This window comes from Ambystoma mexicanum, chromosome 1p, assembly GCF_040938575.1.
Source record: "Ambystoma mexicanum isolate Mex_15411 chromosome 1p, UKY_AmexF1_1, whole genome shotgun sequence".
NCBI lineage: Eukaryota > Metazoa > Chordata > Amphibia > Caudata > Ambystomatidae > Ambystoma > Ambystoma mexicanum.
In genome coordinates this window covers 1,295,596,681-1,295,611,563 of record NC_090921.1, presented here as the reverse complement: position 1 = coordinate 1,295,611,563, position 14,883 = coordinate 1,295,596,681, and the positions used below count along the sequence as shown (strand labels likewise).

Below are 14,883 nucleotides of genomic sequence, written 5' to 3'. Positions count from 1 at the left end.
AGTCTTTTGTTTGATCTCTAAATTACTGTTTTGTCATATTTTTCTTTTTTTCACAAAGTTGTATTTGTTGCTTGAAGGGGGTCCACTGTCTGTGGGCCAGGGCTGTGTTATGATTGACTTGCCCTGTCCCTGCTTCCTGAATGCATGAGGTGTGTATGGTATGCAAAGTATGATGTCATGAATGGAATGCTAGGAGAGTGACTGGAATGTTAAGTGTGAATGTGATTCCAACCAGGTCCTGGGTGGTGGGAGACAGTCCGAGAAATCCGCATGGGTTTGAAAAGCATTGCACACCGCATGCAGTCATTTAATTGCACACTGTTTTCTGTGCATCTCCAACCATCAGACGCCCTCCGTGCTCCTCAACGCCATCAGATGCCACGAGACAAGACATACTCAAAGATGGCCGCATCAAGGCCTTGATTCTACATTTGCTGCCCTCTTTCTTTTTCTTCGGCGTTGCTGCGATACAATTGGCTGCTCCTGGAAATAGCTCCCCCAATCCTCCACCGGGAGGCGAGAGCCGGCCCACTCCTGGAAGGCACTCGAGTGTAAGGCGCATGCCTGTTGAGAGCCTGTCCTGAGATCTGCCTGAGGCCAGGGCCGGACCGGACCCCTTGAGCCCCTACAGTCTACTGCTACCAATCACCTACGACGTTGTCACCTCCTCTGCAAAACGTAGCACGTGGTAAGCCGCGCACTCCTGACTACCTTTTGAGTGTTAACCTTAGCACCCTATTGTCCAAAGTGTACCCGCCCCTCAGTACCTGCCAACAAAACTATCAAATACGTTGCGAATGCAACTCAGTTAACGCTAACCCGCGAAGCGAGGAACAATACCTATGACTGCTATGTACATCTTATACTCATGCCCGCCAGATGTAACTTGTACCTCTGATCCACCTCTGCATTAATTTGTTGTCTTTACCAGCATCTTGCACTATCTTTACCGCAGTCCCCATCTATAAATGACTGCCGTCTAGCCATCAACTCACCCGCCTGTATTGCTTCACATTGCATCTGCCTGCTCATAGGCTTGTATGACCTTGGATTGTATGTGCCTACTGTATATGGCGACTGGATATGCGACATGCTGTTTAGCCCTTTACTCACACATCCCTACGGGCTCCCACTGTACTTACCTACCTACGCCTCACGTGCATGAATCACTTAGCTCCGTACTGTCCCACTGATTTGAACTTTGCCCACATCAGTTGAACTACCTAAATACTCACCTGCCGGCAGCAGATGGCATTGTATTAGCCTGCCAATTTGAAAAAGGCTATCGTCTGACTTTTGTATCCGTTTTGCTGCTCTGAAAATTGCCTATGCACGCTGGTTAGGTTAATATGGTCTGCTCATGCCTAACTAACACCCCTGCTGACTTCCAATAGCCCATACCTATCATCTAACTAAACACTGTATTTATATGCTTCTTGATTCACAACCTGCCTATGCTAACCGACCAGCCTTTTGACAAAATTAAATCTTATAGTTCATACTGTACCACAATACCCTTCATAAACCTGTACCTAGCCATTCTCACCGCCTGCGTCACAACTTCCTTGTCTCTGCATGCCCTCCTCCTGCCCAGCTCATAAATTACCACATCCTGCACACACATAAGCATGTCCACCTCCCATCCTCTGGATCTCGCCATTAAACCTAGAGTATTCCTCTCACCTCTTATTGCCTACCACGCCATCAAACCAACACTATTCCTACCCTCTTTAAAGCCGATATGCTCCCACAGCACCTCTAACCTGCCCTTACCACCCTATGTTCAAGCGGACCACACCAGGACAGGGGCTACGAACCTTAACTATTACACTACTGGACTGCATATGTCAAACTTCCCATGCCCAACATTATTGAGAAATCTGAGACTAGGCCCAAGATTAGGCAGGTCATACACCCTACCTACTAGCGCTACATGCTACATCAACCTCAAACTACAACCTACTAAGCAAGCAAAAAAACAAAAAAAACATGACACTGAATCGACACCTAAACCCGCACCACCTAAAACTTCGACTATTAACAATAGTACAAGCATCACTGGAGCATTGATTAATTCGAGATCATTAGTCGCCCATGCCACCAAAATAGCCGACCTGATCACCGAAAAGAACTTGGACTTCTTGGCAATAACCAAGACCTGGTTGTATGCGGCAGCAGGCTCATCTTTCCTCATTGCCATTCCAGAAAACTACATGATCCTCAGAGGTGATAGAGAGCCAAATAGAGGGGGAGGTATAGGCCTCCTCACCAAAACCTCACTCAACATTCAAACTATTCACCATGTCTCCACCTCATCGTGTGAATTACCAACTGCCAAATTGCCACCCTCCTCATCACAAACCCTTACTTTGCACCTCATCTACCGACCTCCAGGTCCATTAGGGTCATTTGAAGATGACGTCAATAACATCATCACAACCAATACTAAACCTTCTTCCCAAAGCATACTCCTTGGTGACTTTAATCTGGGTCTTAACGAGCCTGTTGATCACTCAGCCCTAGTCCTAGCCAACTCCATGTAAGAATTAGGCCTCACCCATTTTTCAACACACACATGACAAAGGACGAACTTTGGAGTGACTAGCAGACCTCAACTGCCCAACCAACATAACAGCGATCAAACCAGTATCATGGACAGACCATAGCCTAATCACCTTCACCCTCCTAAACGGCATCCTGCCAGCGATCATCAAATCCATAGCTCCATCTATTCTAACCAGAAACAAGAAAAACATCCATGTCGACAACCTAAGTCCCTTTCTCAAACCTCTACAAGCATCAGTACTACCATCTAACCCAGAGGAACTAGTAGAACTGTAAAATAATACCATCAATTCGGCCATAGATTCTATTGCACTCCCACAAAATGTGTAAAAGTAAACCAGCAGCCCATGTGAACACCTGGTTCAACCCTAAACTAAAAGACCTCAGAAAAGAGAAAAGGAAGCATGAATCTATATGGAAGAACAACCCGACTACTTCCAACAAAAAAACCTCTTAGAAATCACCGCCAACTACAAGGACGAAATCCTTGCGGCCAAACTTAACTCCTGCAATGAAAGAATTGATAAAGCCAGCTCCAGAACACGTGAACTCTTTATCATACTTAGAGAACTTGAATCACCCACATCCCAAAAAGACCTTTGCGTCAAGGATCAACCGTGGTGCACCAGAATTCAGGAAGCATTGGCCAAAAAAATCACCCATTACAAAAGGTGAAGATCCCCACCATCATCCAGCGCTTCAAGTTCACTCCAGTATCACCACCAGAGATGCTGAAAATCATAGCCTCTCCTCAAACCCTCAAACCCTCCAATTTCAAAGGAGACTCATGCCCTGCTGCTATTATCAAGGAATCAGTGAACGCCCCCTTCATCACGGCACTTATCAATGCCTCCTTCCACACTTGCACTGTGCCAACTAACCTGAAGAATTCCAGGGTGTTGCCTTTGCTAAAAAAAAAAAACACTCTCAACCATAATATACCCACCAACTTCAGACCCATCACCTCTGTTCCCATCCTGCTGAAGATTATAGACAAAGCTGCCTATAATCAAATACAAAATATCCATGAGTCAAATAAACCACTTGGGCTCCGACAATCAGGCTTCAGGCCACAACATGGCACTGAAACAGCCTTGATCCACTTGAAAACACAAATCGATGACCTAAACGCAGACACTCAGCCCTCCTACTCCTACAAGGCCTATCAGCTGCCTTCGACCTGGTCGACCATAAGATCCTATGCAACCACCTCTCTACCACATCTCACTTCTCTCTGGAATCCACAGCCTGGATCTAGTCTTTTCTAATTAACAGGTCAATGAGAGTGTTTTCGGCATCCGCGGCTGCGGATCCGATCACCATTACATGTGGAGTCCTACAAGGCTTATGTGTCTCCCCAACCATGTACAACGCCTTTACTAAACCACTGTTTGATGAACTGGACAACATGGGTGTTACCTACACAAATTATGCGGACGACACCCAGATCCTCATTCCTCTGACAGGCGACTATGCCAAGGACCTAGCCCTGATCAACAGAATCTACCTTATCATTCAAGCATGGATGGCCACACACGGTCTCTGCCTGAATGATGATAAAACGGAACTCCTCCTCCTAGCTCCCCACAATAACATCACCAAATTAGGCGAACAATATTGCTCATTTAACATCGATGGCAACACCATAAAAGTCGCCAGCGAAGTAAAAATGTTAGGTTTCTACCTAGATTTCTCCCTAAATCTGAGAAAACAAGTCAGTGTGACTGCCTCGGCAAGTACCTACTCCTGCAAGCTCATCCGAGCATGTAAACCCTTCATCTCCACTAAAAGCTGCTTCACTCTGTCCAGAGCCCTAATACTTTCAAAAATTGACTACCGCAATGGACTCTACCTTGGCGTTAACAAATATATCACAAAAAAACTGCAGATTCTGCAAAATAACGCTCTTAGGACAGCCTGCAGCATCCCGCGTAAACAACACATCTCCTCCATAAGAAGAGACCACAACTGGCTCTCTATTAAAGAAAGAATCCTACTTAAAACTGCTTCTCTTACCCATAAATGCCTCAATGACGCAGTTTCCCCAATATCTTGTTGACAAGTTCTCTCCAAAACAATACACCAGACTCCCCAGATCATCTAGTCTGGGACACTTACAAGTGCCCAGATACAAATTCCAAAAGGCTGGAGGCAATAGCTTCCCAGTATTGGCAGCCCAACTTTGGAATTCTCTCCCCGCCAACTTCAGATCCAGCCAATCCCTCTCTTGCTTTAGAAATAATATGAAGAATTGGCTCATCTCCAACAATGACCCTTAATAAGGCACCTGCCTTATCATGTATATCTGTAATATTCCCCCCCTCTCATGCTCCGCTTGTAATTATCTTTGCTCTTCCTTAATGCCGTGCCTCCCTACTGTGAATACTTCTTTTTTCTTCTTTCTGTTTCTTGCTATATACTGTACTGTATTGACTACTCTGGCTCTGTAACTAAATTATTTGCATTGTTTATAGTTATCTCTGCCTGGAAGAATTTGCATTTTCGTGCACTGGGCCCAGATACCTACCGGAGAGGTGTGCATTATAAATAAACTAACAAACAAACAAACATTGGGCTCCCCTCTGTACTTCCCTATCTCCACAATGTGCCTGATCTGACCTGATGATATATGTTACCTGATTAAAGTAGCTTCAAGAATGCCTGCGGCTTACCAGAGTATCCTTTATGAGTAACCCTGACATAAGAACAGAACAGGCTGCTCCTTAAATATTTTTTAGATAAATAATGAAATGCTTCCAGCCGTGGAAATATTGGCTTGCCCAGGTCTGGTAAAAATTCAACCTGCGAAATAAATATTTGACTGCATCCAATTACCTTCTGCGAAGTACACGCCATCCCATTTTACCAGCCCATTATTACCTTATCATTGCCGTTGCCAGGCTTTGACGGAAATAGTCAAAAAGAGGCACATAGCTTGTCTAAAGTGCTGACATGGTCTCTTGGATTACATGAACATGTTTACAGAGCCTCTGGGAAAGTTAAAGGTCCCCTCTGGGGCGCGTGAGTTGTACTGAGCCCTGCCTCCCCACAACTAAGGAAACACACCTCCCAAGACCATGGCACAGGCACACATCAACCAGCATTTCCCTCCCATTCCCACAACCATTTCCTTCTCGTTAGGCCCCGCCCTACCCTCCCACTACAAATCACATTACGTGCACCCCCCACTGATGAGCAACAAACAAAATGGAGACTGAGAGATGTCATTTCTCTTTATTTCAAGGGCGGGGCTTTCGACTGACTGGAAAAATAATACATTATTTGTAGTTCCTTTTTTAGGTTACTGTTCAGAATCTTCAAAAACAGAAATACAAAGAGGGAGGGGGCTGAGCCGAGAAATTCAGTTTCCCATAGTGTTTTGAGTTTCACAGACTGAATTATACTATGTTCATCTGGGTCCCTATATACACATGAACAAATTGATAATAAATAAATAAATATTAAAGGACTACTGACCAACAGCAGAGTCATTATTGGGGGTATAATGACCAATGTAGGTGCTCTGTGCCCACTGAAGTGAAAGGCACATTGTGAGAGAAAGAGAGGGAGAGAGAGAGGAGAGAGGGTGGGAGTGTGCAGGAGAGAAGGAGAGAGAGAGAGAGAGAAAGTGAGTTTGAAAGAGAGAGAGAGAGAGAGAGAGAGACAGAGGGATTGTTTCACTGACCATTTTACAAGATATCTTCACTTCGGCCATTTTGAGATCCGTGATCATACATTAGCTGGTATCCACTTGGTTAAGGAAACAGTCAACTTAGGCATTGTTGAGGTCGACTAGATTGTGATAGGCAGAACTGAGTGTGGGTAAGGTGGGTGCGGGGGACTCACGTGTAGAACAGAGAGTGCTGCCTCTCCTGGCACAGGCATTTGCTCCTCATTTGCCTCTCCCATGATAAAAGCGGGGAATTGCGGGAATCTGCCTAGGGCACCACCAGCAGAAGAGCAACAGGGCGGCATCATTTTGGCCCTAAAAAATCATTACTGGCCCCCCTGTAAGGGAAAGGCATGACAACATGGCATGTTGCCTGTACCGCAGAGGTACCCCGTCCACTGACAGAACTGGCAGGGCAGTTGGTCAGTGTACTCTTCTCAGACCCCTCACTTTATGAATAGGGTGCATGTGAGTGCATGTGTCATGCCCCAGACATGTTGTTGATTTTCAGCAAAAACGTGTCTGTGTACATGGGACACTGAAGTTATGCCGGCTACGGAGGTACACCTTCTAGGATGTAAGGCATGTAAGGCACACTGTATCTGTTCAGAGAAGTGGCATGTTACTGTACTCTTTGCAGATGACGATCTGTTCCTGAATACTCTTCTATGGGTGGCTGAGGCCGGTCACAGCATGAGTATGCAAAAAGCCCAGGTAATGTATAATTCAGATGGAGGAAAAAAAATAAAGAAGCATTCATCCGTCCAAAGGGGACATGCTTATATATATATATTTTTTATCACACTTAGAAGATTTATTCATATGCATAAGAAACACCCATTGCTCCATGTGGGAGATCCGTGCCGTATCTATCACGCCTGGAGGAAGGGACGCATCTATCTTTGGAAGCCATCGAGGTAATCTCCTGTAGACCTATACAAAGAAATATGTAGTGTACATTTACCACCTGGAGGCAGTGATCCACCCATCATTGTGACAGATATCCATCACTTACTCCAGGGGATCTACACAGTAAGAGTCGGAGATGCTGCATGTGGTTGTGGGAGTGAGGCATCACAGGCTTCTTTCTTTGGAGGCGCATCTGAAGCTTAAGCGCAAGTCTCCCATGCATCTCCAGGGATCATTCTTATACACAGACAAACGATCTTCAATTGCCTATGCTGGCGGGTGACACATTGGCTGAAGTTCCGAGTGGTACGGCAGTACGCGGGGTAGGTGCTGGTCTCCGATGTCGAGTTTTGTGGTAGAGGATCTCACGGGCACAGCCCAGTCTGGACCTGATGAGGAACTTGCTGCGAGTGTGAGAGAGTTGTAGCGGATCGGTTCAAGGATTTCCGGAACTTGCACTGTTGTTTCGTAGGCCGCAAAGCAAGTTCTTGGATAGGACAGCGATTCAGAGCAGTTCCGTAAGTTCTGAGTTGTATAAAACGTTGTTTGGAGAGAGGAGAAGGCGAACAGAAGAGGAAGCCCGGTGCTACTCATGCCGGTCACACACGGGGCTCACCTTCCGGCACCCAGAACGGCAATTATGAGGTTTCTCAGTTCCCACGCTGCTCGAAGATATGGGCAATAGATCTGTGGAGAAGAATGAGCATTTCAGTAATTTGAATACATTGTCCTGCTTCCGGTCAAAGACCACACTTCACATTATTTAATTAAAGGTCTCTTTTGTATGCATGGTGTCACTCTCAACTATACATTGTTCTACTTTCTCATGGATTCCATTTACATATAATTCAAAGGTAGAGTTCTAGTCTGTGCACGGTTTTCCCTGTGCATTTCCCTTTGCAGGATCCCTATGTCCTATGTGGAAGCGCTCATTGAAGATCTTGACCCCATCCATAGGGTTCCACATAACTCAGTGAAGTGTTTGGTCTTATGCACAGTTTCATGCATTATTTTACTGAACCTTATGCATGATGTCATGCAATATCTAATAGAAGAACATGATACAATACATGGTGTTACACATTATCGCACTGAAGAGCTTGATCCTCTGCATTGTGCCACATGTGGTCCTATTGAAGGGACTGGCTCTATGCATGATTTAACACATGAGCTTATTGAAGAGATTAACCCTATGCTTTGTGCGATAAATCGTCTTACTAGTGAGATTCGTCCTATGCATGGAGGCAGATATTACCTTATAGATGAGGTTGATCCTATGCGTGGTGTCACAATTTATCTTATTGAAAAAGGTGGCCCTATGCATGAAGTCACACATTATCTCATGGAAGAGGTTGATCGTCTGCCCTGTGCCACATGTGATCATATTGAATGTAGTAACCCTTTGCATGGTGTCACACATTATTCTATTGAAGATATTGACTATATGCATGATGTCACCCATGATCTTATGGAAAAGTGTATTTTTATGCACTGTCACACATAACCTAACTATGATCCTATTTTTATTGAAGAGATTGACACTATGCTTGATGTTACATGTGATCTTATTGAAAAGATTAACTTTATGCACTGTGTCACGCATTACCTTTTTGAAGAGATTAACCCTAGCCAAGCTGTTAGTCATGGTCCAAGTGATTGACGGTATGCATGATGTCACTTGTGATCTTATTTAAAAGATGAATCCTATGCTTTGTGCCACAAATGGTTTTACTGACGTGATTAATTCTGTGCATTGTGGCAGATATTACCTTATAGAAGTGGTTGATCCTTTGCATGGTGTCACAGTTTATATTATGGAAAAGGGTGGCGCTATGCATGGTGTCAGACATTATCCCATTGAAGCGGTGGATCCTATGCATTATGTGAAACGTGATTTTATTGAAAGATTAACTTCATGCCGTGTGTCACACATGACCTTATTGAGGAGATTAACCCTATTGAAGTCATGATCCTATTAAGAGATTGACCATAAGCACAATGTGATACGTGATATTATTGAAGTGTTCAACCCTATGCACTGGATCACACTTGATTTTATTAAACAGGTTAAATCTATAAAAGTAAAAGATGTTAGGCATTATTTTATTGAGGAGATTGACGCAATGCATGATGTCTCACGACCTTACTTGAAGAGAGTAACCCTTTGTGTGGGAATTATCTTCTTAAAGTGGTTGATCCTTTACATGACTCCATGATTCATTCGATTGAAGAAATTTACCTTTTGCACTGTATCGCACAGGGTCTTATTTATGAGATTAACCCTATGCATGGTGTCAGTCTGTCATATTACTTTATTTTCAGCATTATACCATCAGCACAAAGGTAAAAGAATAAAATACAAAACTTGCAATATGTATGGCAAAAGAGTAACACATCAAATGTTAAAAGTTAAAAGTTAGAAGGAAGAAAACCTAAACTGATCAAACAGTGTGCAGTTGCTTAATTAACGGTTCCTGCGTAAGCAGGCTCGATGGATGAGTTTTGCCACAAAGTATACATCATTAACCAATACAGTCGATTTACACAACACTACAGCATCCATAGCATGAGTAACACCAGCTTTTTTAGGAGTGGCAATAGGTACGCTCTCCTCAGATCTTTGTATGCTTCCCAAAAAAACAAGATGGGGGTCATGCTCTCACTTCCTGCACCACAACGCAGACATGATTCAGAGTTGCTGGATTTCCAACCACAGGTAAATGTTGCCGTCCTAGGGGTGCCTGTTCTGAACTCCATAAAAAGGGTGCACGCATCAGCTGGCAAAATCAAGTTCAAATACTCTTCTGCTCCTTGAACTACTTTCGTATGCAAAACCTCACAGGCCCATTTGTTAACCTTAGACAGTTACTCATAAGTGACTCATACCAAAACTGTTTGCCAGCAGATTTCACCTTCTTCTTGGTACCGGGCTATAAGATCTCAGGACTCTGCCACATGCTATCAAAACACTTCCTACTGCACCTTTACGTGTTGTACCCAGGGGAGTGAGCAGCCTCCAAGATCGTTCAATAAAATGAGGAAGGGCTTGCAAAATGTGGCATTACCGATAACCGGATCCAATAAAACACTGGTTTCCAAAGAGTCTGAGAAACTATTGGCTCAAGGCCACATTCCATCAACAAGGGGGCATTAGGGAAGCCTCCCAGGTGCCTCAGAAGCATTTTTAGAAACTTGGTCTCTGCGGTCCCCAGTTTCTGGCACTTAAGGTTCCCCCATAGTTCTGCACCATATAGAGCTGCAAATGCCGACTGCATTTTGATTAATATAAACAAAATAATCGGGATGGGGAGATCCAAAACAACGACACAGAAGTGCTAAGTGTGTGGGTTTATTATGTATTCACACAGGACGTGGTAGATAGCTTCACAATTTAATTTACATTACTTCCGATAAGCACGAAAGTTTAGTTTTCTTCATCTAAACTTTCTAAACTTTCGTGCTTATCGGAAGTAATGTAAATTAAATTGTGAAGCTATCTACCACGTCCTGTGTGAATACATAATAAACCCACACACTTAGCACTTCTGTGTCGTTGTTTTGGATCTCCCCATCCCGATTATTTTGTTTATATTGCGCATACCCACCTGGGTAAATCGGGACCTAGCCAGGTGCCCTTAGATTGAAAAAAAAAAAATGCATTTTGATTAATACTGATCGCAGGAGACACTGCCCTTTCACTGTAGACCAGTAAATACTTCCTTAACCCACCGCTGCTCTTCCCCAAGCTAACCTGTGCTTTTTGTAGCTGGGCAGACCATTTTCCGGTGTCAGTAAATCTGACACCGAGATGATCATAATGACAAACCTGTTTGGGCTATGACCCATCAACCTTCATGGAGATTGCACAATACCTGGATCTCCTTGGCCTAAAAACCAGACCCTTTGTCTTGCTCTTGTTGAGAGTCAGCCCCAGTACCGTGTAAAGGTTACCAAAAACGCTCCAGGCACAGCCTGATCCCCATGGGAAATGCACATCTCAATCCAGCTTCAGGGGATCCAACCTGTCCACTTGGCATCTCTTCTACAACTCGATAATGATCTCATTAATGCACAGGCTGAACAGGAGCACAGCAAGGACACAGCCCTGCCGCACACCCCTGTCCACCTTGAAATAGCTTGTGGTTTCACCCCCAGGACCCCAACTTACCACCGCAGGGTTACTCAAGCACAGTTCTTCCACCCATTATTCTTACCAGTTCTGCTGGGACCCCTCACTCAGATGTAACCCGTCACAATTGAGCTTTTAGTACAGAGTCAAAGGCGGACTGAAGATCAACAAAGACTGCATACACTCTCATCCCCTTCAACATAGTGTGTTTATATACAATCAGGGACAAACGAAAACATTGATCAATAGTACTGACCCCACCCTGAAACTCTGCCTGAAGATGAGAGATGAGATTCCCTGGGTGCACACTATCCTGCAGCTGCTTTAGGACAATTTTAGCAAAAATGTTCCCGGTAGCGTCAAGCAAGGCGATTGGCCTGTAATTACCAGGCTTCTCCCTGTCCCCTTTTTTTATATTCCAGAACTATTTTGGCAGTTCTCCATGAATCGGATCTTTATTAAGTTGGGCCACATATTGAAAAATGTTTAGTTAAAACAGATGAACATATGTCTAACTCATCTTTTAGCAAATCAGCTGGGATCCTGCCTGGGCCTGGTGCTTTCTGTCATTTAGAATTAAGAATTGCACTTCTAACTTCTAAAAGCGTGATAACCATTGGAGGACTGTCACATCCAAACGACACAGGACAGTTGGTAATCACACATTCTCCCCCCACTACATTTTCATATAACCCGTGGACATGGTCAAACCAATCCTCAGGGGGGAATAAAATAGTGGATCACGTTATCCGTGTTCCTCTTTCTGTCGGCAACCAAAGCCCATTATGTCTTAACGTCATTCCTAGAAGCCACCTCTAAGAGAGTGGTGCCAGTCATTATTTTATTGAAGATACTGTTATGTTATGTTACTTTGCATTTATATAGCACCTTATGTATCATTGGTATGATCTCAAAGCGCTGGTAGGTTGAACGCCCTCGCAAACCGTAGTTCAACTCAGTTGAGTGAGAGAGAGGGTCATAAGGGGCGTAGGTGCACTTGATATGTGTGCAGCCAGTGTGGTAGTTCCATGATAGCTGCTTCTTAGCGGTAGGTGTGGTGGTTGGGAGGTCAGGTATATGTGTCCATTCTGGAGGGTTGACACCCAGACTAATTTCTGGCTGCGTTAGGCCGGAGGAGACTCTTAAGCTAGCGGTGTGTGCTCAGCTAGCTATGTTTAATTAGGATGATGAGGAGTATGTTGCGGGTGTTAGTATGAGATCAGCTGTACCGAATGTGTCATTGTATCGCTGTGTTCTAGTTGAGTGGTGGTGTATAGGAGAGAGTAAACGTGGTAGTGTGATATGGTGGTTATCAGTAAGGCGCTTGAGATTGAGCATTCCATCTGTACCATCTATTCTATCCATTTTATTCACTCTGTCCGTTCATTCCACTTCGTCTGTTCATACATTTCATCTGGTTCATCATTTAATTTACTAGTCTTTCCATCCATTCCATCACTCAGTCCTTCATCCACATAAACTACTCCATCCATTCCATAGATCCATTTCATCCTTCTCATCTGTTTAGTGTGTTCCATCCGTTCCATCCTTCCTATTCATTCGATCCGCTCCGTGTGTCACACTCACTCCATCAGTTCCATCCGCTCAATCAGTTCCATCCACGCTATCCTTTCCATTCGCTCCATTCGTTCCACCCCCTCCATCTGTTCCGTCCACTCCACCTGTTCCATCCACTCTATTTGTTCCATCTGCTCTGTCCATTCCATCCACTCCATCTGTTCTATCAACTTCATCTTTTCCATCTACTCTGTCTGTTACATCCACTCCATTCGCTGTATTCCTTTCGTCTGCCCTATCCGTTCCATCCATTCCAACTTTCGATCCACTACATCTGTTCCATCCACTCAATCTGTTCCAACTATTCCATCTGTACTGTCTACTGTATCTGTTTCATCCACTGCATCAATTCCATTCACTTGATTTGTTCCATTTGTTCCATTTGTTAAAACTACTCATCTTTTAATCCGTTCAATCTGCTTGTTCGTCTCATCTGTTCAATCCATCATCCGTTCTATCCGTTCGATCCCTACCATCCACACTGTCAGTTCCATCCACTCCCTCCATTCCATCCACTCACTCTGTGCCATCCACTCCATCCGTTCCATCCACTCCATCCGTTCCATCTGCTCCATCCGTTCCATCTACTCCTTCCGTTCTATCCACTCCTTCCGTTCCATTCACTCCATCCTTTCCATCCACTCTTTCTGTTCCAACTAGTCTGTCTGTTCTATCCACCCCACCCATTCCATCCACTCTGTCTATTCCATCCACTCAGTCCGTTCCACCCACTCCATCCATTCCACCCACTCCATCCGTTCCATCTACTCCATCGGTTCCATCCGCTCTATGTGTTTCATCCATTCTATCCGTTTTATCTACTGCATCCGTTGTATCCACTGCATCTATTCCATCCATTTTATCCATACCATCCATTCCATCTGTTCTGTCACTTCATCCGTTCTATCCACTTCTTTCATTTTTTCCGTTCTCATCTGCTCCATTTGTTCTGAATTCCATTCGTCCCATCTATTCCTTTTGTTCCATCAATACCATCTGTTCCATTCATTCCAACCAGTGCGTCTACTCCGTTCCATTTGTTTCGTCTGTTGCATTGGCTCTGTCGGTTCCATCGGTTCTGGCCAGTTCATGAACTCCAGCTAGCACTCCGTTCCATCTACTCCAGCCCGTATGTTCACTCCGTTCCATCTGTTTCATCTGCTCCATCTGCTCCGTCTGCTCCATCCACTCCATCTGTTCGTTCTGACAAGCGGGCTCATTCCAACCAGCTCTCTGCTCCATCCGTTGCATTCACTCTATCCGTTTGATTCACTCAATCCGTTCCATCCGCGCTATCCATTCCATTCGTTCTATCCACTCCATCTGTTCCATCTACTCCCTCCGCTCAAATTCAGTCACCCTTTTCATCCATTTCATTCCTTTGTCCATTTTATCCGTCCACTCCATCCTTTCCACGCGTTCGATCTACTTTTCTGTTTTGTTTACTTTATCCGTTCTCTATATTTCATCCGTTTGTTATATTTGATCCATTCGTTACATTTCATCTGTTCAGGATACTTCTTTTATTCCCTCTTCTTCCGTTCCATACAATTCTTCTTCCATTCCATCCAATTCTTCCGTTCCATCCACTTCTCCTGTTTCAACCATTCATTCTGTTCTATTCTCGTCTTCTGGTTCATCCACGTCATTCCGGTTCCATCCACGTCATTCCGGTTCCATCCACTTCTCCCGTTCCATCCACTTCTCCCGTTCTATTCACTTCTCCCGCTCTATTCACTTCCTTCCGATTCATCCACTTCATTCCGGTTCATCCCTTTCATTTCGGGTCCAACCACTTCTTCCGGTTCCATCGACTTCTTCCGTTCCATCCATTTGTTCCGTTCCATCCACTTCTTCCGTTCCATCCACTTCTTCCATTCCATCCACTTTATCCGTTCCATCCACTTCATCCGTTCCATCCACTTCGTCCATTCCATCCACTTCGTCCGTTCTATCAACTTTGTCCGTTCCATCCACTTCGTCCGTTCCGTCCACTTCATCCATTCCGTCCACTTCATCTATTCCATCCACT

General features: G+C 44.5%; 1 protein-coding gene across 1 annotated transcript in view; it reads right to left on the bottom strand.

The window, feature by feature from the left end:
- Nucleotides 1-5,784: 5,784 nt before the first annotated feature.
- LOC138453125 (sarcoplasmic reticulum histidine-rich calcium-binding protein-like) overlaps nucleotides 5,785-14,883 on the bottom strand; it is a 157,695-nt gene continuing 148,596 nt past the window's right edge. Inside the window, exon 6 of the mRNA XM_069605682.1 lies at nucleotides 5,785-7,831. Within this exon, the coding sequence (XP_069461783.1) occupies nucleotides 7,795-7,831 (37 nt within the window). The 3' untranslated portion in view covers nucleotides 5,785-7,794. The remainder of the gene's footprint in view (nucleotides 7,832-14,883) is intronic.